Raw genomic sequence first — 27,376 nt, forward strand, 5'->3', positions numbered from 1 at the left:
TAGCAGTCTTCCACTGCCTGAAGGGGGGTTCCAAAGAGGATGAACCTCGGCTGTTCTCAGTGGTGACAGATGACAGAAAAGGAGCAATGGTCTCAAATTGCAGTGGGGGAGGTCTAGGTTGGATATTAGGAAAACCTATTTCAGTAGGAGCGTGGTGAAGCACTGGAATGGGTTACCTAGGGTGGTGGTGGAATCTCCATCCTTAGAGGTTTTTAAGGCCCGGCTTGACAAAGCCCTGGCTGGGATGATTTAGTTGGGGATTGGTTCTGCTTTGAGAAGAGGATTGGACTAGATGACCTCCTGAGGTCTCTTCCAACCCTAATTTTCGATGATTCTAGATTAGGTATTCCTGAATAACTCCATGTATAGACATTCTTAATCCGGAATAAGAGCACCTTGTTCCTGTTACACTTAATCTGCTTTCAAAGTGGATTAAACTAAAGAGGAACAAGGTGCTCTTAATAAGAGTATTTACACATGGGAATAAGAATATTCACACATGGGATTTTCCATTATAGTTATTGCATTTTGCATTTACACCCCACCTCAATCGAAATTAATTTTCAAGTGTAGACAAGTCATAAAAGACAAGCCTGCTACGTTTTATTGCTCTAACCCTTGGCCTTCCTTGCACTTTCTTAGTTGCTGTTAATTGCTGTGCAATAGCCGCTTGGAAACTGCTCTGGGTGGGCACCTACATGAAGCCTCGTTGACTTCAGAGTGGCCTGTAGAGCATTTGGCAGGACTGGGGCTTTCATTTGAATGCTCTTTGGGCACATGTAAAGCATCCTGTGCAGTAGGAATAACAAAAAAATGTGATTCTGTCAAACACCAAAGGAACCACGTGTGTCTGAGGTGATGTGCAATTTGTAAAACCCTCAGTGCTGTTGCCTGTTGCTTGTGGTTCTGTTTATTCTTTAGAAGTTTGCAGATTTCTTTGCATCTTTGTTCCATTGTTTCATTATGTCGAGGATGGCATAACTGCTTCATGTTTACTTATTCTCACCTAACAATTAGAGATACAGGTTCATTGCACTGCATGGCAGTTGCCAGAATCTGGCTGCTTTCATTTTTTTGAAAATGGGTACCATATTTGCTTTCATCCAAGCTGTCACTACCTCTTTGTCTTTCCAAATATTATTGTCTATAATTCAGCAAATTCAACAGCTACTTCTCTTGCAGTCAGATGCATGTCATCTAGACTTGCTGCTTTGGATGCGCACAAATTTCACTCACTTGCTTCTTATCAATTCACAAGCATTTAATTGTTTTTTACCTGCCCGGTCTGACAGGCCTTTTGCTTGGTTTTTGCAGATAAACTGCGTGACTTTTCCACACCCAGACACAATGCAAGAACAGCAGTTGCTGAAACCCACTGAATGGAGCTACTGTGATTATTTCTGGGTAAGTAGGCAGCCAGCCACGTGCCACACGCTGCAGCGTCTGAGTTTCAGGAAGAGCGGAACAAGTTGCTAGGTTTGTGTTAGAGAGCAAATCAGGATTCAGTGTGGCAAGGCGCTGAAAAAGACACACTGCAGCAAGGAGCAGCACCAACTCTGCTGCATTACTTCTGCAGGGCCTTTAATAAAGCACACAGCACAGCATGGTGCTCGAGGTGCTCTCCAGAACAAAGAGAAAACAAGGGAAAGGCTCAAGGGAGGGACCACAGCTCCTGCTGGGAGAGTGGAGTGTTTGTTAGCCTCAGCCCCAACAACCAGAGCAGGGTGCACTGAGGAGAGAGGGAGCAGCTAAGTGCTGATGTAACTCCGACAGACTCTGGTCATCAGCAGGCGGGATTGAACCTGGGACCTCTGGAGCTTAGTGCATGAGACTCTACCTCATGAGCTAAAAGCTGTATGGCTGTTAGCTGAGGCTGTAGAGCAGACTCATTAATCACTCTCTAAGTGGCCGCAGTGCCACTAGATGGGACAGAGCACTGCACCCAGGAGGTGTCTGGGTTACAGAGACAGTCTGAGAGGGCAGGAAAAGCTCCAGCTGGATGGGCATGTAGGGTGGGCAGAGAAAAGTCCAAACTCCGGTGAGAGGAGTCAGAGGAGTCTCAGTCAATCAGAAAACTGGATGCACGGCAGCAACAGCAAGGAGCCCCAGAAAGGAGGGAGCAAGACACACACTGCAGGCAGAGAAAATAGCTACTTTAATGGTAAAGAAACAGCAGGAAACCCCTAAAAGAATGCTTCTGTAGACGCACAGTAATTCTTGTGGCGGGAGATGGGTCAGCATCTCCTGTAACCCTTCTAATGAACTGAAACTTTGCTGATACATCAGCCTGGCCAAAGGGGATAAGCCATTTTGAGTAGTTTCATGTTGTATCAGGACTTGCTAATAATTATGATGAGCACCAGGATAGGGACTGATCCTGCAGCTGTTTCCATGCTGGCAGACTGCACCTTTGCCAAACCAGTTGCAGAACTGGGGCCATCATCTCCTCGTCTGTACTATGGGAGATGAGGCGGATCACACTCTGCTGATGTCAAGCCCAAGGCCAGAAAAGAAGAACGTGTGGAAAATACTGAAGACACTGACATCTGTTGCACAGGGGATGCTGAGCAGCCCCCCCCCCCGCCCCCGAACATTACCTGGGAATCATCTGGATGTAAATCTTAGTGTACTGCAGACCTGTAGAGAACAAAGCCAGAGTCACTCCAGCTGAAGACTTGGGGACAAGAACCAAAGAATGGAAAACATGTCTAGCTTGCCATACCCTCCCTGTCTCTGTCTTCCCCCATCCCCAACAATCTTGGGAAATGGTGCCAGCCTGAGGATATGAATGCCAGAATGCAGGAGATGTACAGCTGGTCAGATAGCTTCTGTCAGAAAATGCTGGCTTAACCAAATCCAAATGTTTTCCGGTTGCGAATCAATTTCATCCTAATTTTCAGTTGGAAATTATCAAAATGTTTGATTTGATTTTATCGTTTTACTTTTATGATGGAACAGAATAGCTGAAATGATAAATGATATGTTTCAGAATATTTCATTTAATGAAAAATTCAGAGACTTCGACTTTGGGTCCCCACTTGGGGCAAAACTAAATTTCAAAGATCTCAGCATTTCCTGTGGGATGGAAATTCCATTATTTGACGTGCTCCGACAAAGAGTATCCTTATTCACCATTATTCAGAGCTTCAAAGTGGCATATGGCATAACAGAGCTCGAGGTGATGCCCACCTGAGAGCAGCCATTGCCTGAGGACACCCATGCTCAGAACCATGTACAGAACCACAGAAAGAGATTGCCCAGCAGATTTAGTAACAGGGCTGCCAATGACTGACAGTGGTGTAGCTCAAATGGCAAGGAGCCAGAGAAAGATACCCCTAACATGACGAATGACAGAGAGGTCTCTCCTGGTCAGTGAGAGAAGCTATCACTGGTGTCCAAATAACAGACACTGAAAGCTCTAAATAACTGAGAACTTCTTCACTTACCTTCCAGATTTGTTTCCCGGAAGTGCTAGATGCAAGTCATGTAGCTTATAGGTTAGTGTCTGACATTTGTGCACTTTACTGCACATTGCTATCACAGCAAGGCAATTTCAGCAACACACATTCAGAGCACCCTAGACACATGCCCTGCTTGAGAGGAACCTCTTCCCAAGTATTATGCGCCTGGCTGCGAAGGGAGTATAAGTATGGAAAGGGTCTGACATGGCAATACATTCTTTTATGAGCCTATGAATAAGACACAAAATGTGGTTCCTTGCTCTTCTCTTGGTGATCTCATCCACAAACACCACTTTGATGATCATCTTTACCTATCTATGGTATTTATCTGGCCTACATCACCACAGTATTTGAGTGCCTCACAATTTTTAATGTATTGATTCTCACATACTCCTGTTAGGTAGGGCAGTGCTGTTATCCCCATTATATATAGAGAGACTGAGGCCCAGAGACATTGAGGCCTGGTTTACACCTAAAATTTAGGTCAACCTAGATACATCCCTCAGGTGTGTGAAAAGTTCACACCCTGAGAAACGTAGTTTAACTTTGACATTGCTAGGTCAACACAAGAATTCTTCCATCGACCTAGCTACTGCCTTTCAATGGTATGGATTTACTACAGCGATGGAAAAACCCTTTCTGTCGCTGTAGCAAGTGTCTACATTATGGCGTACAGTGGCATAGCTGCAGTGCCATAGCTGTGCCACTGTAGCATCTGTAGTGTAGACATACCCTAAGGTTGGACATTTTAAAGTGGCCTAAGGGAGGTAGGTCCAGATTTCTAAAGCTTTCTCCAAAGATGTTTACATCGATAGGAGTTAGACACCTGGTGCTTTTGACAATTCCACAAGGTACCACTACACATCTTTAGACACCTGAACACCTTTAAGAATATGGCCGTAGGGGTCTTGCCTAAAGTCATGCGCGGAGTCTGTGGCAGAGCAGATGGGAACTCACATCTCCAGCATCCAAGGCTAGCATTCAGCGCACGTCCTCTCTTCATGCTGATGACTCACAGAGCTACTTCTCTGCTCTGGACCTAGCCAAAATGGAACTCCTGATTATCCCCCCGACAACACATACACAAGTCCTTCTGTCTTCCCCTTTTCTCTGTCATGATGGACAGCACCACTACCTTCTCTGTCATTCAAACTAGCAACCTTGCCTCTATCTTTGCTTCAGCCCTCTCTGTCGACCTACACGTCAGCCACGTCACTTGCCACTTCTTCCTGCACAGCTTCTCCAGGATCCGGCCTGTCGTCATGGCCAAAACTCTCATCCAAGTCCTGCTCATCTTGCTTTTTGATTACTGCAGTCTTTACTATATATGTGAGTACAGCATGCAGCACAGTGAGGCAAAAAGCACAGCAATTCTGAAAATATCCCCTATGCCTATGTGTCAGAGAGATGGGGGGGGGGGGGGGGGGGGGGAGTTATCACACTGGGTACATTCTATCAGGCACTGATGGATTAGATGGTGAGCAGAGGGGAAGAAGTCATTTAATGGTCTTCCGAGATGCATTTCAAAGTGTTTTTAATGTTCTGATCAGATGCTTAGATCCCAGGAGGAGGCTCCTGCGAAGAAAAGCAGCTGTTCCCACCCCTGGAATGCCCTCTTTTGGCAGCATTGCTGTAGTTAGGATTCTAGGAGCCTTGGCATGTCTTGTGTTGTTCACGTCCTAGCTGCCATTTCTCTTCCAGGCTGATAAGAAGGATCCACAAGGGAACAACACAGTATCAGGGTTTGAAATTCTGCTCCAAAAGCAACTCAAGGGGAAACAAATGCAAAAAGAAATGGCAGAGTTTGTTCGAGAAAGGTAATTGGAAGCTTTCTGTTGAGTTTAATATTTCTTGTAATCACTTTATTTGCATGAATTGAACACATAGTCTGAACTCTGGAAGTTGTGCATATTTTATGAAACACATACAGATATTTAATTTCATCACTATCCATCCAAACTCTCCAGTCTTCAACAAAAAATGTTCTCCTTCAGTGCACCTATTAACTTTAGACTTCCCATGTCTCTTTAAGGTTTGTGAGTCACTTAACTTGGTGGAATGAGGATAATCAATGGGATGCAATAATACCAGGGTACGGAACATATAAGAATGGCAGAATGGGTTGTACTGGTGGGGGAGTGGCACTATATGTGAAAGAAAGCATAGAGTCAAATAAAGTGAAAATCTTGAATGAATCAAACTGTATCATAGAATCTCTGTGGATAGAAATTCCATGCTTGAAATATAAGACAATTAAGTGCTAAAGGAGCATTCAAGGAAGATAAGGCCATTGCAAGAAGCTAAATTAATTCTTTGCAGCAGTCTTCACTTTAGAGGATGTGGGGGAGATTCCCACACCTGGGCCATTCTTTTTAGGTGACAAATCTGAGACACTGTCCCAGATTGAGGTGTCAATCAAGTGGATTTTGGAACAAATTGATAAATTAAACAGTAATGGGTCATCAGTACCAGATAGTATTCATCGAAGAGTTGTGAAGGAACTCAAATGTGAAGTTGCAGAACTACTAACTGTGATATATAAACTATTGCTTAAATCAGCCTCTATACCATATGTCTGTAGGATAGATAATGGTAATGTCAATTTTTAAAAAGGTTGTCAGAGGCGATCCTGGCAATTATAGGTCAGTAAGCCTAACTTCTGTACCAGGCAAATTGGTTGAAACAGAACTATCAGACACACAGATAAACAGGATATGTTGGTGAAGAATAAACATGGTTATTGCAAAGGGAAATCATGCTTCACCAATCTATTCAAATTCTTTGAGGGGGTCAACAAGTACATGGACAATGGTGCTCCAGTTGATATAGTGTACTTGGACTTTTAGAAAACCTTTGACAAAGGCTCTTAAACAAAGGCTCTTAAGCAAAGTAAGTAGTCATGGGATAAGAGGGAAGGTCCTCTCATGGATCAGTAACTGGTTAAAAGATAGGAATCAACAGGTAGAAATAAATGGTCAGTTTTCACAATGGAGAGAGGTAAATAGCAGGGTACACTAAGGACCTGTAATGGGATGAATGCTTTTGAACATATTCATAAATGATCTGGAAAAGGGGGTGAACAGCTAGGTGGCAAAATTTACAGACAATACAAAATTACTCAAGAAATTTAAGTCCAAGCTGAATGCGAAGAGATACAAAGTGCTCTTATTAAACTGGGTGGCTGGGCCACAAAATGGCAGATGAAATTAAATGCTGGTGAGTGCAAAGTAATGCACACTGGGAAAAAATATGTTACCACTCAAGAAAGAATTGGAGTCATTGTGGATAGTTCTCTGAAAACATCCACTTAATGTGCAACTGCAGTCAAAAAAAGCAAACAGAATGTTAGGAACCATTTGAAAAGTGATAGATGATAAAACAGAAGATTTTATAATGCTCCCATGCTCTGGGTGTCCCTAAACCTCTGACTGACAGAAGCTGGGACTGGACAACAGGGAATGGGATCACACAGTAATTGCCCTGTTCTGTTCATTTCCTCTGAAGCATCTGGCATTGGCCACTGTCAGAAGACAGGCTACTGGGCTAGATGGACCATTGGTCTGACCCAGTATGGCAATTCATATGTTCTTCTAATACCACTATGTAAATCCACAGTACCACACACCTTGAATACGGCACATAGTTCTGGTTGCCCTACCTCAAAAAAGATATATTAGAATTGGAAAAAGTATGGCGAAAGGCAACAAAAATTATTAGGGGTATGGAAAAACTTCCATACGAGGAGAGATTAAAAAGACTGGGACTATTCATTTTAGACTAAGGGGGGGTATGTTAGAGGTCTATAAAATCATGAATGATATGGAGAATATGAATAGAAAAGTGTTATTTAGCCCTTCCCTAATACAAGAACCTTATGAAATTAAGAGGCAACAGGTTTGAAACAAAGTACTTCTTTACACAATACACAGTCAACCTTTGGAACTCTCTGCCAGGGGATGTTTTTAATGCCAAAAGTATAATTGGGTTCAGAAAAGAATTAGATAAGTTCATGGAGCATACCTCCATCAATGGCTATGAGCCAGGATGGTCAGGGATGCAATCCCATGCTCTAGGTGTCCCTAGACCTCCAACTGTGAGAAGATGGGACTGGACAACAGGGGATGGATCACTCAGAATTGCCTCAGAAGCATGTGGCACTGTCCACTGTCAGAACATAGGATACTGGGCTAGCTGAATCATTGGTTTGCCCCAGTATGGCCATTCTTATGGGTCAACAATATCTTTCATCAGTGAGTTCCACAGGTTGATTATAATAGGAGATAAAAAGAAACATTCATGAGTAAGGCCCCACTGGAAAATCTGATGATTTACTTTGCCGTGTAGTGATTCCTTCCATATTTAATATATTTTCACTGCTGTCTGTTTTCTGTAGGATAAAGATTGAGGAAGAATATGCCAAGAACTTGTCCAAACTGTCTCAGAACTCATTGGCTGCTCAAGAAGAAGGGTAAGGAGCCTTTGCACAAAAGGCATTTCCCCTAACTTAGGCACATGCTCTTCTCTTGAGGAGAGCAATGGGTAATTCAGCCTATTATCCTGGCTCTATTGGGGCGGGGGGTAGAACCTTCTGGAGCAGTAGTCCATTGATTGACAGGATCAGTATGTTTTTAAGAGCAATTGTGCAAAATGTTAAAAATTCTAATCATTTGTGTTTAATATTATAGCTGTTCTAAACTACAGCAATACTTGGGATTCAGTACATGGCAGCGCTGCATTGCTGGAATCACAGAGGGATCTGTGCATTAAATGAAGTTGCTGATTACTGACCCTCCAGGGGCCCAGTAGCGTCAGGAGAGAGGGAGATGCAACAGTATCTTCTAATCCTGAGTTCTTTCCTCCAGTGGAGCAAAAGGAGAGACCCTCTCTCCTTTGCACTGCGTCTGCCCTGGGGAGGAGGTAGGAGGCCCAGGAGTGATATGCCGAAGAAGGCAGGGGAGGGCTCGTGTACACTGCTTTAGTTTTCCTGCACTAGCACATTTCTGTGCCATTAACAGAAATCACCGATGTGGAGGCCCCGTCACTAGACGTGTTCAAGAGAAGACTGGGAGAATCTTTTGGGAGCTAGAATATAGGGGTGCTAGGAGTTGGTTTCACGATTAATGGTCTATATTAAAAATCCTTATACTATAATTCATTTAATAAACAAAAACCATTTAAAAGGGTTTAAAGTAGGGCTGTTGATTAATCGCAGTTAACTCACATAATTAACTCAAAAAATTAATCGCAATTAAAAAATGAATCGCGATTAATCGCACTGTTAAAAAGTAGAATACCAATTGAAATTTATTAAATTTTTTGGATGTTTTTCTACATTTTCAAATATATTGATTTCAATTATAACACAGTATACAAAGTAGACAGTTCTCACTTTACGTTGTTATATTTTATTACAAATGTAAAAATGGCAAGCAAAAGAAATAGTATTTTTCAATTCACCTCACACAAGTACTGTAGTGCAATCTCTTTATCATGAAAGTGCAACTTACAAATGTAGATTTTTTGTTACATAACTGCACTCAAAAACAAAACAATATAAAACTTTAGAGCCTAAAAGTCCACTCAGTCCTACTTCTTGTTCAGCCAATCGCTAAGACAAACAAGTTTGTTTACATTTACGAGTGATGATGCTGTCTGCTTCTTATTTACAATGTCACCTGAAAGTGAGAACAGGCATTCACATGGCACTTTTGTAGCTGGCATTGCAAAGTATTTATGTGCCAGACATGCTAAACATTCGTATGGCCCTTCATGCTTCGGCCACCATTCCAGAGGACATGCTTCCATGCTGCTGATGGTCATTAAAAAACTAATGTGTTAATTAAATTTGTGACTGAACTCCTTGGTGGGGAGAATTGTGTGTCTCCTACTCTGTTTTACCTGCATTCTGCCATATATTTCATGTTGTAGCAGTCTTGGATGATGACCCAGCACATGCTCATTTTAAGAACACTTTCACAGCAGATTTGACAAAAAGCAAAGAATGTACCAATGTGAGATTTCTAAAGATAGTTACAGCACTTGATCCAAGGTTTAAGAATCTGAAGTGCCTTCCAAAACCTGAGAGGTGTGGAGCATGCTTTCAGAAGTCTTAAAAGAGCGAGTCAGATGTGGAAACTACAGAACCCGAACCACCAAAAACGAAAATCAACCTTCTGCTGGTGGCATCTGACTCAGCTGATGAGAATGAACACATGTTCATCTGCACTGCTTTGGATGGTTATCGAGCAAAACTCGTTATCCAGATGGACGCATGTCCCCTGGAATGGTGGTTGAAGCATGAAGGAACATATGAATCTTTAGCACATCTGGCACATAAATATCTTGCAATGCCAGCTACAACAGCTCCATGAGAACACCTGTTCTCACTTTCAGGTAATATTGTAAACGAGAAGCGGGCAGCGTTATCTCCTGCAAATGTAAACAAACTGGTTTGTCTGAGCGATTGGCTGAACAAGAAGTAGGACTTGTAGGCTCTAAAGTTTTACATTGTTTTATTTTTGAATGCAGTTATTGTTTTGTACATAATTCTATATATGTAAGTTCAACTTTCATGATAAAAAGTTTCCACTACAGTACTTGTATTAGGTGAATTGAAAAATACTATTAGAGTACTTTTCTTTTTTTACAGTGCAAATATTTGTAATCAAAAATAAATATAAAGTGAGCACTGTACACTTTGTACTCTGTGTTGTAAGTGAAATCAGTATATTTGAAAATGTAGAAAATATCCAAAACTGTTTAAATAAATGGTATTCTATTATTGTTTAACAGTGCAATAAATCGTGCGATTAATCACGATTATTTTTTTTAATTGTGTGACTAATTGTGATTAATTTTTTTAATCGCTTGACAGCCCTTCTTTAAAGTTAGGTAAGCGTGACAGCCCCCCAGGCAAACACTTCAAAGAAAAGAAAGCCAAGTTGTGGGACATCTCTTATCTGTGTCTTAACATCACCCAGCACCTTTCTACTGTCAGTGAGAGATTCCACAGCTTCACAGAGAGCTTCCTTCTACATCCAGTGAAAGAAACACCTTTACACACCACACAGCAATCCCCTTCACTATATAAACACCACACCTTGACTACAAGCTGAGCAGGAGCTGCTCCTATTCAGCACTGCCATCTGTGTGCAGACTCAGTGTGTGGTGTGTGTTTCTGGGGGAAGTCTAAGGTTCTGTGCAGGTGGAGTTGGATTCTGTGGAGAACATTGATGAGTTCATCTACCTAGGCTGCACACAGAGTTCAAATGGCTGCAGCAAACTGGATGTTCTTTGGTGAATAGGACTTGCCACCTCCAGTATGAAGTCCATGTCTCAATTATGGATGCAAAAATGCCTTTGTACTGAGGCAGAATTCATGATCTATCAAACTTCTGTACAACTTGTATTGCTAGAAATCTGGATCCTTCTTACAGGCAGACTTGGAGCAGATAGAGGCATTCCTTAAAGGAAACATTTTTAGTTTATTTTTACTCATCTTCTGAATACTAGATTTACTTGAAATCCTCCAGAAATTCAGCCTTCACTCACAGATTAGGTGTTGTAAATTTGGGGAGGGTACACTTATCTTCATACAGAAACAAAAACAAATCCATAGATTGAATTCCTGCTTAAAATAAAAGATCAAATTCAGTGTTAAGTAAAGAGGAACTGCTGTGTCTCTCTATAGCACATTTAAGCACTGTTCATCTGTCAATCTTAAAACACTTTACAAAGGAGGGTGAGGATCTTTATCCCCATTTTACAGTTAGGGAGACTGAAACCTCTTGGCCTCTCTGTAGTTAAGGTTGTCACTGCATTTCTAATAAGGGGCTTTCAGCACTTCAGTCTCAACAAAATTCTCAGGAAATGTCCATTCAGAGCGCAGCTTGCCACATGTCAGCTGGGAGACAGGGCGTAGTTTATTCCAAACCCTGGATGAATTGACCTATTCTATTCCAAGATACAGAAAGTTGAAAAATTAGATATTTGTCCCATTTGGCAACGTCTTGTCACTACTTGTTTTTTGTTCCCATGATGTCTGAGAAATGTGAGGCCTAGAAATAATGAGGGATCATCTACAAAGGGCACTAGAGGGGTGTAAATTCTAGTGCGCACTAGCATATCTCCCACTAACTGACCTGTGTCGACCCTGCTGGCACAGACAAAAAGTTCCCTAGTGCATGTTAAAAAGTCCCATTTCAAACAGGGAACTTTTAGTGTGCACCAGCAGGGTCCACACAGGCCAGTTAGTGCACGACACACTAGTGCACTCTAGAATTTACACCCCTCATTACAGACTAATGGATCATGTAGCAAGCCCTGATTGGTGGGGAAATTACTCCGGGGGAATTAATACTATCAGAAGTATGCTTGGTCCATACATTGTGGACTGCTGAGGTCTGGCCGAGGTTTGATAAGAGTATGAATGACTCAGCAAGTTCCTCAGATCCATGATTGGCTTCCAGATTCTGGTGGAGCTTCCCAGCACAGTGTGGGGCATACTGGATATTAGGAGTAATAAATAAAGTTCTCAAACCCTCACAAGTCTGCAGAGGGATCCAGCATAGCTCATTAATCCTGTGGCACTCCTAAACCTCCCAGAGACAGAACCAGTCATATGAAAGAACTTTAAGAAATCCATAGATGAAATATGGTAGAAAACTGGTTGCAATTCTAGCAAGCAGGAGACCAAGTGCAGTGAGGCGAAGTGGCCTCCCACTGACCCAGAGGGGGAGGGACCACTCACAGAGCCCTGGTGGTAGGTGGAGTCAGGCCCTGCTCACCCCTCCCACCGGCAGTCAGGGGGCAGGACAGGAAGTATAAAAGGCAGGTCTGGGAGCTCAGTTGGGCTGCAGCTGCTGAAGGGGCCAGACACCTCCTGCCCGCTTCCGAGCTGGGAGACTGCTGCGGACCCTGTGGTGCTGAGGACTGGTCGACGTTGCCGGGACTGCCGCTGGCCTTCTACCCGATGATCCAGAGGAACTCTTATGGACCCAGGTTCACTCCTGGGGGAGATAGGAAGTAGCCCAGGAGAACTAGACAACTGTCTGGTTAAGAGCTGGCCTGCGACAAGGTCAGTGTGTTGCAGGCAGATCCCCGCTGACCCAGTGGCGGACCCGCTCTGCCACTGTTAGGGCGCTGGGCTGGGATGCAGTGGAGATGGGTGTTTTCACTGCCACCCCACCCTGGGGTGGCAGTACTCCCCCTTCTGTAAGCCAGAGGGCCTGCATCCGCCTACAGTCCGCCGAGTGAGGACACTAGGCGCTGCTCCTGCCCGAGCTCCCCTAGTCTGTGTTTGGGGTGCTCTAACTCCTTCCCAAGACCCCTAGCCTGCGGTTGGGTGCTCTACCCCATCCTGAGCCCGGAGGACTTGTTGCCCCACCCTGACTAAGGGTCTGGGCTCTGAACTATTTGTTTGCTACTCAGTCCTGAGTGTAGGCACAAGAACCAGACTCTGGAACTCCCCACCCTAAGGGCTCGGCTTACTAACTGTTTGTTTGCTGCTCGGCCCAGAGTACAGGTCCGAGCCACAGAACCCTCACTGCCCTGATTGCGGGCTAGAGACCCTAACTGCCTATCACTCTGCCCAAGCTGTCGACCAGAGCTATAGGCTGAGTGTGATTCAGCTAATTCCCCAACTGTGAGCAACGCCTGCAATGTAATGAGGCTGAGTGGCCTTCCACTGACCCAGAGGGGGAGGGGTCACTGCTAACTCACTATACCAAGATATAGTGAATAACACAGCTGTCCTCTTGAGCCCACTAGCCAGGGCCAAGAGTTCATTTTTTACAAAAGCAAAGAGAAAAACAAACAGAAAAGTTAGAAAAATACAAGTGTTTATTCACAATGAGAGATGCTGGATTCAGGTTAAGCTGAACAAGGAAAACTTTATTTAACCCTGTGTACTGCTCCGTCCAGGTGGCTTCCAGCCTAAGTCCTCCACATTGCCTGTTTCTCTGATGTCCCCTTAATAACAGCCCCCCGCAGGGAACAATGGCCCTCTGAGTCCAGTTCATGATACATCTTTTTTATTTTACAAACATTTTATATAAACATTACAAACCAACAATTGACTCCCACTCTGTGTCCCTTTGGCTGGAGGTTGCTAACCCATAACTGAGTTTGGGTATCGTCCAGACCCAGCTGGTTACACAATCTTTGATCTAGTTTGATCTCCTCAACAGGTGACCACTCCAGGAGTGATCTATTTCTGTTTCCTGGGTCCACTCACCAAGTCTAGCAAACTGTTTCTTTGTGGAGTCTCCTTGGCGGGTGGTTTTCTGACTCTCCATTCTGTGATGATCTCAGTATCTCTGCAGGCTCTCTGGGTGTTGTCTGCTGGCTCATAAGTGCCTCCTGTTCCTTCTGCCACTTGTCCCTCTTGCACAGACATCTCATATAACTTGGGTGCCATTGCATCCCTCACAAGGCCTTTAGTCCAGTTCTTCTAGTGTCTGTCTAATGGCTGATTTCTCACGGTAGATCCTTGGTGACCTGTCATACTCTAATGCCTGCTTTCTCTTATTGTTGGCCATCTCTTCTCAGCCATATCTCCATCCGTCTGGCTTCAGCATGTCTCCCCTCATTGGTAGCAAGGTTTCGGTCCTTTGTCCCATCAGTGCCTGTGATGCACTGTTTGGCACCCCTGTGATGGGGTATTCCTGTGTGCCAAAAATGCTAATGAGGAATGCTAACCAGAAGAAACCACCTTGGGTAAAAGTCTTAGCTATTTGCACAGCTGATTCCACATTACCAGTTCTCTGTGGTTATGCTGGGGAGGAGGTGTGGTTGTCAAACTCCCATTTGCCTGCAAATTCCCTGAAATTTTCTGAGGCAAATTGCGGTCTGTTAGTGAATGCAGCATCCAGAATGCCAAAGTGCCAGTCACTGACTTGCTTCTTGTATCAGGCAGGGCACTGACATCCCAAAAGTTTAAGTAGTATCCCTTGTAATCAAGTACTGCTTTTCATTGAATATGTAGTTCACTCTCACCTTTCCCATGGTGGGGCGGGCAGTTCATGTGGTAACAGTCTCTTTCGGCTGGTGGTTATGACACCCTTCTTTCAAGGAGCAGAGTTGTGTATTCATTCCTGGCTGGTAAACACACTCTTGAGTCCATCTCAGAGAGCTGTCAATGCCCGGGTGTGAGGCATGAATTTCTTGCACAGTATCCTATGTAATGAGGCAGCGACAACAGCTCTCTGGCCTCAAAATATGATTCCATCTTGCATACTCAGTTCATCGTTAATTTGAAAATATTAATCTGCTCCTACCATTACTTGGCTTTTTGCCTTCTGGGCACTCTGCTACTGTTGCTCTCTTGACTGCCTGTAATTGGAGGTCCCTTTCCATAGCCTCTTTCAATTCCATCATTTTCACTGTGGAAAGGGGATACTGTGCACTTCAGTGGTTTGCCTGGAGATGTGACAATATTTTCAGCAGCAGGTGTCTTTAAGACAGAACTGAGGGCTATGAAGCAGACACGTAGCTAAACCACTTTTGTACACAGGGTTTCAGAGGTCTGCAGGCTCAGGGATTCTAAACATTGTGGATGGTAGAAGGTTTTAATGACTATACTTTTTCCATTAGCTAATGTGAGAGAATTCTATTGGGAGGGGGCTGTCCAGGTCTTTGTGTCTGAGATGTGAGAGGTGTGAAGTGGTACTACTGTCTTCATGCTGAGGGGACAGCAGTCTTATTGATTAAGCTGTAGTAGCTGGATGGTGCATACATCAGTATGTTGAGTATGATACAATGAAGGGCTGATAACAATATACACTGCACAAACGAAAGGTTGTCTCATGAATCCTGGTGGGGGCTATGCATGGGTACAACACTCGGATCAGGGCACTGACCAGTGATGCTTTGTGTTTTTCAGCACCCTAGGAGAGGCCTGGGCCCAGCTGAAGAAAAGTCTGGCGGATGAGGCAGAGGTTCATCTCAAATTTTCCTCTAAGGTAATCTGCAAGCTCCTCTGTTCACACAGAGCATTCTCCAGGAGTTTGGTAGTGGTCTAGCCTTTGGGGGATATTAATAAGGAAAATATGAACATACATAGGTAGTCCAAATGGCAAAATCTGAGAACACTAAGGAAATCTGTGTGTTTGCCTTTGCTCTCTGCAAACACTGTTCTAACCCGTTAGACCCCACTCTGTTGCCAAAGCTGGGAACAGAACATAAGAGTCAGATGGGGGAATATTATTATTATCACCCTGTCCTACAGAGAGGGACGGTGACACCAAAAGGCAAAGGGGACTGATAGCCTCGGGGGTAGCAGCAGGATTCAAACTCACAGGCCAGTGCGTGGCCAGCTCATGTGCAGGGTTATTGGGGTGGGGGGGGGGGGCAAGACACCTCCTGCCTCTTGCACACCTGGTGAGAGGGCTAGAAAACACTGCAGGCCATTTGCTAAGTGGAGCACACAGCCACCTCTGTCCAAGTATGTTGACAGTATGCGATTTCCCAAAGCAAAGGGAAGGAGGCAGAGCCATAGTCCCACGCCGTCCCTCCCTCCCACTCACTGTCGTCCGAGGCCACCTGCAGTGCGGGATGCACTGACCGCCTGTGTGGTCCCCAGCTCAGTGGAGAACTCAGGGTGTGAGTGAGATGCCTGTGCTGCGCCTGGGAGAGGCAGCTTCCTGCCACCTTCGAGCTGGGGTGGGGACCGGGACAGTCTTGTGGTAAGGCACAGGAGGTTTGGGTTTAATTCCTGGTCCTGCCTGGGTCACTTGGTGTAAGTCACTCACTCATTCTGGGCCTCTGTTCCCATCAGAAAATGGGGATAACAGCACTGACCCCCCAGGGCATGGGCTGGGGAAATTCATTAACTGTGTATGAGGCACTGTGACGGTGGCTGTTACAAGTATCTCTGTAGGAGATTAAAGGTTTCAGGCTTTCTGATGAGAGAGGATAGCAAGAGCCTAAGAATCTTGTGACCTTTGAGAAATTCCTCCTACGTTCCCTTAACTGACGGGCTGGGGTGGAGGCAGCTTTGCTCCAGGCTTTCTTTGGGAAGGGAAAGATCCCTAGCCCGTTCTGCCATCATGCTGCTCAAATTGCATCTCTGGCTAAGTATGAGCACTGCATTCTCGTCCATTGTGAACAAGCCTTCCAGGAGAAACAGCTAACTGCATCCAGCCATGTTATGCTCCCGATCAGTGCTTGGCTGTTATCACTTCCCAATGCCCCTTTCTATTGTCATTCCCAGCTCCAGAGTGAGGTGGAGAAACCACTGCTCAACTTCAGAGAGAACTTTAAGAAAGACATGAAGAAATATGACCATCACATTGCAGATTTACGGAAGCAGCTGGCTAGTCGCTACACAGCAGTAGAAAAGGTAAGAACAGAGAATGAAGCAGAGTGAGCTTTGGTGGGATAATCTCCTCTGGGACACAAGAAAAAACTCATGGAATGCTTCTCTTCAGCTTCTAACTACACAGGAGAGGACTCTGCCAGAGGCGGAGTGTGATCTGCTGTGCTAAACTCCTAAAGTCTTGTTCTGTTCTGGTGATTCATAGGAAACCAGGGAAGCAGTGTCATGTCTGGAGATATTTGTGTTACATTGAATTATGTCTCTAACCCAACCCTTCTCACTCTCTAAGTTAATACATTGCTATGGCATTAGGTGAAAATATCCATCTTGATGCATCCTTTGCAGTCACATTAGCCAGACAGGGCCTGGCAGGGATGTCAATCTAACATGGGTTACCTAAGGTCACCAGCAAAGCCTCTGCCAGTTGTACACACACCTTCAGCAGACAGCTGAGGTCATGACCCGTCCCCTGTTCTGCATTCCACCCCTTCTCCTGACTGACTCTCTGACTGGAGAAAGGGCAGGAAAAGCCAGGTGCCAGCACTGTTTGTGTCCTGTATGAAGCCAAAACACAATACTGCTGAATGATCCAGGTGTTGGTTGTTAAGTCCCCACAGAGCATTCTCAGGAACCAAACTATATGCTGGAGTGCACATCACATGGCCTTCCCAGACGGCCAGGGACACAGCACATGGAAAACTGTCAGTCTGCACGGCTTACATGGAAAGCACTTTCCCCAGCTGTGCTAAGTTCTTTAGACTCCTATCTGAAGCAAACATTATCCAACCATTTATCCAGAGGGATAATTAAATCAATGGATTAGAAAACAAATGCAGAACCCCTGGGTGGCATCTGCTCAGCATGACACAGACAAAGCAGGTAGCCCTCTGCCAGGCTCCATTTCTATCAGCTTCAATGCCCTCTTATGGCCTGGCCAGCTAAGCCCAACACCAAATATTCCTCCCTCAAAATCTTTCAAAGCTGCAAAATTAACCCACCAGTAATTGCCTGTGAAGTCGATGTAGAGAGCCATTATTCCAGGGCTGGGATGTCTGTGTGTAACTCAACACATACACAAAAAGCAGCCTCCAAATTAGGTCAAAATCTCCAATATGTTACCGGAGGCAAGGGAGTGTTGGCCTGATTTTTAACTAAACAGGCAACAGCTTGTGCAAAACACGTCTACCTTGTGTGTTTAGGTAACCTCAGCAACTGTGCGTACAGATAGGGTAAATGTATTCACAGGTGGCTAACATGATAATGTGTGCGTACAGTTTCCTCACCTGCATGTACAGCAGAAGTAATTACTGGTATACTCTCAAATTAGATCTGTTAACATGATGGAACCATTTAAATCAAGGTGATTGATTTAAATCATTATTTAAAGCACTTGATTATTTTTAAAAAATTGTTAATTTAAATCAGATTAAGGCTTCGGAAAAACTAATTTAAAATTTTGTTACTGCAATTTCAGATTAAAATGTTTTAAAAAAGAAAACAGAAAAAAACGCTGAAATTCTATAACAATCAGAAAACTAAAGAAAAGTTCAAGACATCCACATTCACAATTGAAGCCTATAAAATAAGAACACAGTAGAGAACAAGCACCATGCAAATAAAAAAATCTGACCAACATATTAAAAATAAGGATTTGGATTTAAAAATCAGTTTTTAATCATGATTTTTAACCACCCTGGTCTTAAATGCTTAGTCTCTGAAAATCCCTTTTCTAGAGTAGGTGAACTGAGCTCTTTTTTGCTTGCTGTCCAAGGTATACTTTTTCTTCCCTGGCTGTCTATCTTTATATTTTACCTCTACTACACAGAAACAGGCTGATATAAAGCACTCTGTAGATTAAACTAATTCTGAATTGCACTGTGAAAGCCTTTTTGTATATGAAGTCATTTGGCACATTGAATGAGCCCCATTCTCCAACAATTTTTTTTATTCCCAATGGACAGTATTGCAAGGGCCGAGTGTCTGGCTTGCTCCGTTGGTGACTGGAGATGATTCATATTTTTGGACTATCTGCACTGCTTTCATCATTGTAGTGTCAGTGCCTCACAATCATTCATGAATTTTATCCTCACAACACTGCTGTGGTGCAGGAAAATGCTATCCCTGCTTTTACAGAAGGGAACTGAAGCACAGAATAGATTGAGGAACTTGCCTAAGCTCACCCAGGAAGCCTGTGGCTGAGCCAGGAATTGAAAGCAGATTCCCTGCATCTCCGTGCAGTACCCTAGCCACTGGACCTCCCTTCCTGTAATTACTCTCACCCATTGCAAGAGGCGAGGGCATGGGCAAGAAGCTGTGGCACACACCCCAAGCCTTATACTTACATGTCACAGGAATGTAGGCATTGCCAGGCTGCATGAGACCTGAGGACCATCTAGTCCAGGATCCTGTCTCTGATAGTGGCCAGCAGCTGCCACTGCCTAGGAAAGTGCCAGAACCCTGCAGTAGCAGATGTGGGGCAATGACTCCCCATGAAAGTCTCCTCTTAGCCCCTCATACGCAGCGCCTGGTAGCAGGAGGGTTTGTATTCCTTTCAACAGTCTCCATTTTTAGTATTTACTATGATAATTCTGGATATTTTTGTATTACAAAAAATGTCCAATCCCCCTTTGAATCTTGGTAAGTTCTGGGCCTTGGTGACATCCAGTGGCAGTGAGTTCCACAGGCTGATGACACATTTTGTGAAAAAGTATTTTCTTTTATCAGTTTTGAATTTCCACCTTTTAATTTCACCTGTTCTTGTGCCCCAAGACAGGAAGAACAGACCCATGGCTTCTTCCTCCCTCCTGGAGTTCCCCGTTTCCCTTCATCACAGGGAAACCCCTTGCACCCTGGGCCACCTGATTTCAGTTTGCCAGTGTGTCTGCACTATGTGGGGAGGGCAGCAGTCCTTCCTCTGATGACACTAGTGCACATCTGTCAAATTGGGGGTGGCAGTGTCCCCCCCCTTAGCAGCTGCTGGAGGTGGGGATCCCAACCAGCCACCCCCAGTAGGTAACAGGAACAAAGTGGAGAAGACTTTGTGTCCCTAACATAAGACCCCTGGGTAAGGGCGCAGCAATTAGGACTGTCAAATGAATCTGGTGTTTAATATCGCTAACCCTTATAACATGAGGCCTCACTACTTCGGACTAAAACTGAGCAATAATCAATTCTTCCGTTTGTTGGTCAAACCAAAAACCCAATCCCAGTACATTTCAGATCAACCCAAAATGAAAATTCTTTGGTTTTCTCAGTGAAACAAACATTTTGGGTCATATGAATGTATTGCTTAGATTTTAGGCATTTTAAACCACTTTTTCTATTAAAAGCAAATGAAATTTGAAATTCCATTCACAAAGCCTCTAAAGGAAGAGGTACCCCCCACTCCAGATCCTATAGCCCGGTGATTAGGGCTCTTGCTTTTAAACTGCAAGGCTTAAGGTCATAGTCCTGCTCTACATCAGCCACAGGGGACTTGAACTTGGGTTTCTAGTATTACAGCCAAGGGCCCCATCCACTGAGCTGTCCGATATTCTGAGGCTGTGGGGGTGGGCTCTCCTGCTGAAGCTGTAGCACTTTGTATAAATATTAAATATTTATTGAGCCAGAGAAAAAGCAGACGAGTGGCTCTGTAAGCCTGGTGATCTGGGGGCTATGTGGACTCCCGGTCCCTGCTGCAATAAATATTTGATTAGTTATGTAGAATGGAACAGCTTCAAGAGGAAATTGAGACACCCACCCCCCAAGGACTCAAGAGTCCAGTGCTTAGGGCACTCACCTGCAATATGTGAAACCCAATTGTTGTACTCACTAGTGTTAGGGGGCTTATTCCTTCACCCACTTACTTCCCTGGTCCTTCTCGCAAGAACAGAGAGCAACAATACCCAAAGTCCAAAGGTGCAAACAATTAGATGTTTATTGGGGTGAACTTCCAGCAAGCATGATTCTAGTTTCCTTCCTTAGTGTCCCCCTTCCCAGCTCTGACACCACAGAGCCTTACACCTGTGTCCTTGTTCCCATTCCTGCCCTTAGCCAAACATGATTCTAGTTTCCTTACCCCCATTCCCTGTTCCCATTTCCCCCTTTAGCCAAAAATGATTCCAATTTCCTTACCCCCATTCCCTGTTCCCATTTTCCCCATACACACCCACCCACTCACTTCCTGATTGACTGCAGACTATATAGTAAAACTTGAGTTCTGCTTAGCTATACCTTAACCAATCATTTTCCTGAAATTTAACTAACCAATCCTAACATATTGTAACATGATTATGTAACCAATTATATCCCACCACTTTAATTAGTTTACACCCAGCAAAATTAATTATACAGCAGACAGGAACAATCACAGAACCAGACAGAGATTATACAGACAAACAACAGCAAAGTGGGAACTATAATGACAAAATGATACAGAAGTGAGGATTTCACATCCCAGCTATTGATAAGTGAGTTCTTGCCAGACAGGATGCTATCAAACTAAGTTTCCTTTTACATTTTCTAGGCACTTCCCTTTCTCTGGAGGCGATAGGCATTATCAGGACAGAATTGTATTCCTAACAGCCCAATAGCACCTTCTTTCAATGTGACTAGTTTGGAATGTGAGGATGTGACCGGTCGCTTCCCAGCTTATGGCTGCCTCTGTTGCTTAGCCAAAGGCCTTAACTTAAGAACAGGGCCTCGGACTGTCACAGTAAGAGAAGGACCTTACACTGGCAGACAGTGATTTTGATTCTTTCTTTTATACCTCTAACTAGCCAAGTGATAAGAATACACCTAAATTCTTAGAGTAGAGGCCTTTACCGACAGGCCTGCATATCTATATCCTAACAACTAGTAGCTGCAGCTGATTTAAAACTACATTTTTGGCAAGTAAATGATTCATCCAGGAAATTTCACCCAGCGCTAATGGGTCATTAACTACAGGGTAACACCTGGGTTCTTGTAAGTTGTCATTTCTTCACATGAAATTGCCTGGCCAGGTCCCCAGTGTGGCTTGTTAAGCAGACCACAGAGCCATCAAGAGCAGACCTAAGAAGAGCTCTGTGCCGCTTGGTGCATGATCACCTGTGCAGGTTGCATTGTCATTGCCATAGAGTGTTTTCAATCTAAGTCAGGAGGGACGATTCCCTCAGCTTTTCACTTGGCTTCTTGGTTTGCAAAAGAGAGTTGTCTGTACTCAAACCTAATTACTGCTGAGACAGGCTGGCTGAAGCTGATGAGACACTTTAAAGGACACTTTGGGTGACATAAAATGTCCCCAGCATGCACATCACTACAGGGTACCTACTTGCTGTACTGGGATGATTTCATTTGGGAAGAGATGGACTCTATAGACATAATGAGGCAGCTGGAAGTTCTTCTGTAAGACATGTCTGGTGTGCTTTGTTTATTCAAGGCCCGGAAAGCCCTGACAGAGAGGCAGAAGGATCTGGAAATGAAAACCCAGCAGTTGGAGATAAAGCTCAGCAACAAGACAGAAGAGGAGATCAAGAAAGCGAGGCGGAAATCCACTCAGGCTGGTGAGTGGGTGAGGCTTGAGGTTCATATCTGGTAAACTGAATTAGGGAAGCCAGAGAGGAGTATGTTGCAGTAGATAGGGTGCAAAGGGGGCCAGAATGAGAGATGAGGCTGTCAGGATGGGAAGAAAAAGATGTTCCTGGTGAGGTGTTGAGGAAGCAGCAGCAGAATTTGCAGTATGGGGGAAGGAAAAGGGAGGAGGGCAAAGGAACCACCAGATTGTGGGTCTGAGTGGTGTGGAGGATGGGGATGTTGTCAACAATGATAGAGAAGGGGGGATCTGGTGAAGGTTTGGGAAGGAAGAGAAGGAGCTTGATTTTGGCTGTGTTAAGCTTAACGGATGACAAGACATCCAAGAGGCAATATCAACGAGACAGGCCAAACTAGGAAATTGGATGGAAGGAGAAACGTCAGTGGTGGAAAGAGAGATTTGAGAGTCAGCAGCATAGAACTGATACCTGAACCCAGTAAGCTGATGAGAGACAGGGAGTCAAGTGAGACAAGCAGGGAGCAAAGGGCACAGCATTGGGATACCCCACTGACAGGGCGGAGGAGGACCCACAGGAAGGGAAATGGAAGAAACTATCAGGGAGGCAGGAGGGAAACCAGGAGAGGATGTTATTTTGAAAAGCTGGGAGGAAAAGATCTCGGCAAGGAGAGGATGGCTGACAGAGTGAAAAGCAGCAGAGGTGGGCAAAAATGGAGTAAAGACCCTTAGGTGTGGTCAGAAAGAGGTCACTGGGGACCTCAGTGAGAGTGGTGTGGGTAGAAAGAAGAGGGCCCAACATGTCTTAGATTGGATTTACAAATCTATTGAAAGGCAATTTGGCCTATGATTTCTATCCCACTCCTTCCAATTAGTCAGTGATGGAGCTGGCAGCAAAACTCCTAGTTAAAGTTGGCCAATACTTTCTACTAAAAGACCCTTATAACTTCAACAAACTTTAACTGTTCTGGGTAAAATTCCCCATGCGTGGTGTCTGCCTTATGCTGAAGTTTTTTGGAAAGTTCCAACAAAACTGGTCCAGCCATTTCCAAGAACAGGGTGTTGGGAAAATATATTGTTTTGCCAATGGTTGCCAAATGTGGTTTTTCCAACATTCCCTACTACCTTGTCACTGAGAAGCTCTAATGCCTGTGTGCTTTGCTCCCAACCTTACTGATGACCCATCTGCAGATTGATGTGCGTGAGGCTTGTGGGTTGCTGGCAGGCTGAGGTCAGAGCTCTGGACTTAAGTTGCACAGGCACAAGACACCCAGGGTCACAAGGCTGATAGTGACCGAACAACCTCCTCCAAGCAGATTTTGAATGGGACCCAATCATGCGTACCAGATCAAGCCCCACCGGTACCTTCCGGCAGGTATCTTCACCCAGTTCATGGATTGCAGTAGAACTTAGGCAGGAGACAGGCAGAAGTGGACATACCCCAGTGCAGAAATGTAGGCAGCTAGGGAACTGTTACAGCGAAAAGTTAGGTGCCAAGTGAATTTAACACCTGCAGCATTCAGTGGCAGCCAAGCAGGGGTTTAGTGGACTCAGTGGTGCCTAACACTATGACTTAGGCACCTAAATCTGAGTCTTAGGCACCTAAGTACCTTTTGAGTATGTGGGCCTTGTTCTTCATAGCTTTCACAATTACTGGCCTTTACAAAACTATGAATATGTTGGTTGATTCTGTCCACTAGGTGGCAGGAGAGAGCCTTGGGATTGTCCACTTGAGACAACACATGATCTGAGAACATCATCAAAACAATGTTTTTTTTTTTATATAATAGTTTATTTTTGCCTGTCTGTAAATCAAGCAGCTCCTCTGGCTCCTGGTGGAGTTGATAAGGAGCACAGAGGCAGCAGCAGAAGCTGTCCACAGACAGCCTTGCAAGGGATGTGGCTGCATCTTCTAAAACTTCCATAAATCGCTGACTTTTGTGCTCAAAATAGCTGGCAGTGATGCAGGTACTATATGCTCCACTCTCTGCAGATTGGCCATATGTTCTGAGGGAAACACTGGGGGACTGCTATGGTGTGTAACTGGGAACTGTTTAGCTAGGGAGGTCTGTGAGAATCGGGCCCCCCCTCACACCCTTTCAACTTGTCAGAGTGACAAACAGGGGAACTGTACAGAAAAGGACAGGGTGGAGGCAAGCTGTATTCATCCCTCTGTGACCTCTCGTTGCTCTATCCTCATCCCAGTCTAGTCCTACCCACTCCCCTAAAATCTAGACCTTCCCTGTTCCCTGCCCACATCCCCTGCCTGCCAGTCCACCCTCCCCCTCATTTACAAGTGCAGATATGCCAACTCTCCTGAATTAAGTCTGAGGGACACGATTTCTAAGTAAAATTAAGCCCGACTCCTGTTCTCATGAGAGAACTCGAGGATTTTTTTTTCAGCTGCTGTCAGTTCGCCCTGGGTGGCCGAGGGCTCCCGCTGGCAGTCAGCCTGGGGGACGACAGTGGGAGCCACAGCCACCCAGGGCTGGCCTCTTCGCAGGGCCGGCTGACTGTAGCAGCCCCGCCATGCCGCAAGGAGAGCCTCCAACTGTCAGCCAGCCCTGGTCGGCTGGTGCTCCTGATGTCAGCCCCAGTCCCGTGGGGGCCAGGGCTGCCACTCTCAGCCTGGGAAGTGGGAGAGGGGATCCCACTGCAGCCCTCCTAGGCTTGGGGTGGGTGAAGAACCCTAAGGGAAGCAGAGGTGAGTCTGGAAGGGCTAAACTATGACCTGGGGGCTGAAGGGTGTGTGTGAAGTGACGAGGGTGGTGGCTGATGGGGTGGGGCCAGGGATGAGGGGCTTGGGGTGCAAGAGCGGGCTCCGGGTTGGGGTGGGGGGGGTGGGGGCGGGGATGAAGGGTTTGGGGTTCAGGAGGGGGCTCAGGGCTGGGACAGGGAGTTGTGGTGGGGGGAGTGCAGGCTGTGGGAGGGAATTTTGGTGCAGAAGGGGACTCCAGGCTGCGGCAGGGAGTTGGGGTGCGGGAGGAGGTTCGGGTTGCGGGGCCCCTGCGGCGCCACCCCTACAGCTCCTATTGGTCGTGGTTCCCAGCCAATGGGAGCTGCAGAGCTGGCACTTGGGGCAGGGGCAGCATGCAGAGCCTCCCTGGTGGCCCTTATGCCTAGGGGCCGCCAGGATCTGGCAGCCACTTCTAGTAGCCACGCAGAGCCAGGGCAGGCAGGGAGCCTGCCTTAGCCCCTGGCCCCCGCTACCGACTGGACTTTTAGGGGATGCCTGGCACACCTATCTCCCCCATGCTGAGAACCCCCCACCCAACCACACCTCAGCTCTGAACCCCCCACCCAAACTCTGAATGCAGCCACACACTCACACGCTATTGCCTGCTTACACACATGCACCCACCAGGCTCGGGGCTCTTCCCCTGTTCCCTGGCACCCACCACCAGACTCCGAAGCCCCCTGCTCCTGCTGGATCTGGCAGAGTGGGAGAACAGGCCGCAAGGGACGTGTGCACATGATCTGGAGTTGCCCCACAGAAGCCTGAGGTCCCTACTCTGTGCTGTCTCTTCCTGGGATCTATGCTGCAGGGCCAGGAGCCCCGCTGGCAGCCAGCTGTGCTGCAGTGTGGCAGCCACTCCACAAGGCATGCATTGCAGCTGGCAGGGAGGGGCTAGTGAGCAGGGGCGGCTCTACCAATTTTGCTGCCCCAAGCAGTCGCCACTGAATTGCCGCCGTGCCTGGAAGAGCGGCGGAGCTGCTGCCGAATTGCCGCCGCGGGTCACGGACTGCCGTCCCATTCTCAATGCCACCCCAGGCACCTGCTTAGAAAGCTGGTGCCTGGAGCCGGCCCTGCTAGTGAGGGGGCTTCATCACAGTGACCCCCCACCCCTAATGAATAGCTTAATCCTGGAAGCAGATTTACTCTTTCAAAGAAATCCCTGGGCCTCAGCCCGTCTAACCTAACCCAGGGTTTTCCTGGTGCTCAGCCCCAAGGTGTCTGAGAGAGCCAAATCCCGAGAGGTGCTAAGTGCCTCCAGCACAGGCGGGGCTCTGCTGCCTTCGCAGAAACCGCAGTTAGTGCAAGTAAAATCCATAGTCTGGAGGTAGCTAGCTAATGGGCCCTGGAATGCTGCTCCGTTGCCAAGGCTCTAGACATTGTCTGAGACACAGCACAAGGAAAATGGAGCCTGGAATACATAGAATGCAGCTTATTCATTGCTGTGTATAATAATAACACAGTGCTCGCCCCAGGCTCTGTGTCCTTTGATGTGTCACAGCAAGAAATGAGATGGAAACTCATTTAATAACTTGTTTACGAGCTGCCCATCTTACCCTGAAAATTACAGCTACAGCTGCCTGCCAACAAGCAAAATAGCATTGCCTTTCATCAGTCTTCTCTCCAAATGCGAGGGGAAAATACATCTCTTACAGTACATGCAGAAGGCCAAAAATCCAGGCTCTTGTGGAGCAGGGGGAAGGGAATTCCAGAGGCTAGCGTATTCATAAAGAACATGCTGCCCCTGCCCTGGGAGCTCCACTGCTTACAGCCAGCAGTTTGGCACAGGGAGAGGTGGTCTTCCAGTCTCCAAACCTGAGAGTGCTTTGAAGGTCCAAATGGACACTTTGATCTGCACTTGGAACCTGCTAGGCAGACAGTGCAGCTTCCAAAGCACATTGGTAAAGGCACTGCCTAACAAGCAGGCCGCTGTATTTCTGCACAAGCCTCATCTTCCAGGCAGTCACACATGTGATGGTCCCCATGCAGAGTGTATTAGAGTAGTCTAGTCTTGCAATCTTAAAGGGGCAGGATGGTCTGGTGGTTAGGACACTAGCTGTGGGCTGGGGAGACCAGGTTCAGTTCCCTGCTGTGTCACACACTCCCTGTGTGACTTTGGGCTAGTCACCTAGCCTCTCGGGCTGCAGTTCCTGCTCTCTGAAATGGTGGGAATTGCAGTGCCCTCCCTCAGGAGAGTTGTGCAGCTACCTTCATCACAGACTGTGAGGTGCTTAGGTGCCATGCTGATAAGTGACAAAGAGGTGGATAAGTGTTGCAAGGTCTGCATGTGAAAGGAAAGAGTTGACTCACTTTAACAGGCACAGGTGGGGGGGGAGGGGGGAGCACAGTTACTGCTGTGC

At 45.9% G+C, this 27,376-nt stretch overlaps 1 protein-coding gene across 2 annotated transcripts in view; it reads left to right on the forward strand.

Annotated features, from left to right (window-relative positions):
• Positions 1-27,376, forward strand: part of GAS7 (growth arrest specific 7) — a 213,185-nt gene that overhangs the window by 166,436 nt on the left and 19,373 nt on the right. For both annotated transcript variants that reach the window (XM_073310810.1, XM_073310811.1), the window contains exons 6-11: positions 1,315-1,404; positions 5,163-5,278; positions 7,855-7,929; positions 15,343-15,421; positions 16,672-16,800; positions 22,175-22,298. In XM_073310810.1, coding sequence (XP_073166911.1) covers positions 1,315-1,404; positions 5,163-5,278; positions 7,855-7,929; positions 15,343-15,421; positions 16,672-16,800; positions 22,175-22,298 — 613 coding nt within the window. The remainder of the gene's footprint in view (positions 1-1,314; positions 1,405-5,162; positions 5,279-7,854; positions 7,930-15,342; positions 15,422-16,671; positions 16,801-22,174; positions 22,299-27,376) is intronic.

This window comes from Lepidochelys kempii, chromosome 14, assembly GCF_965140285.1.
Source record: "Lepidochelys kempii isolate rLepKem1 chromosome 14, rLepKem1.hap1, whole genome shotgun sequence".
Taxonomy (NCBI): domain Eukaryota; kingdom Metazoa; phylum Chordata; order Testudines; family Cheloniidae; genus Lepidochelys; species Lepidochelys kempii.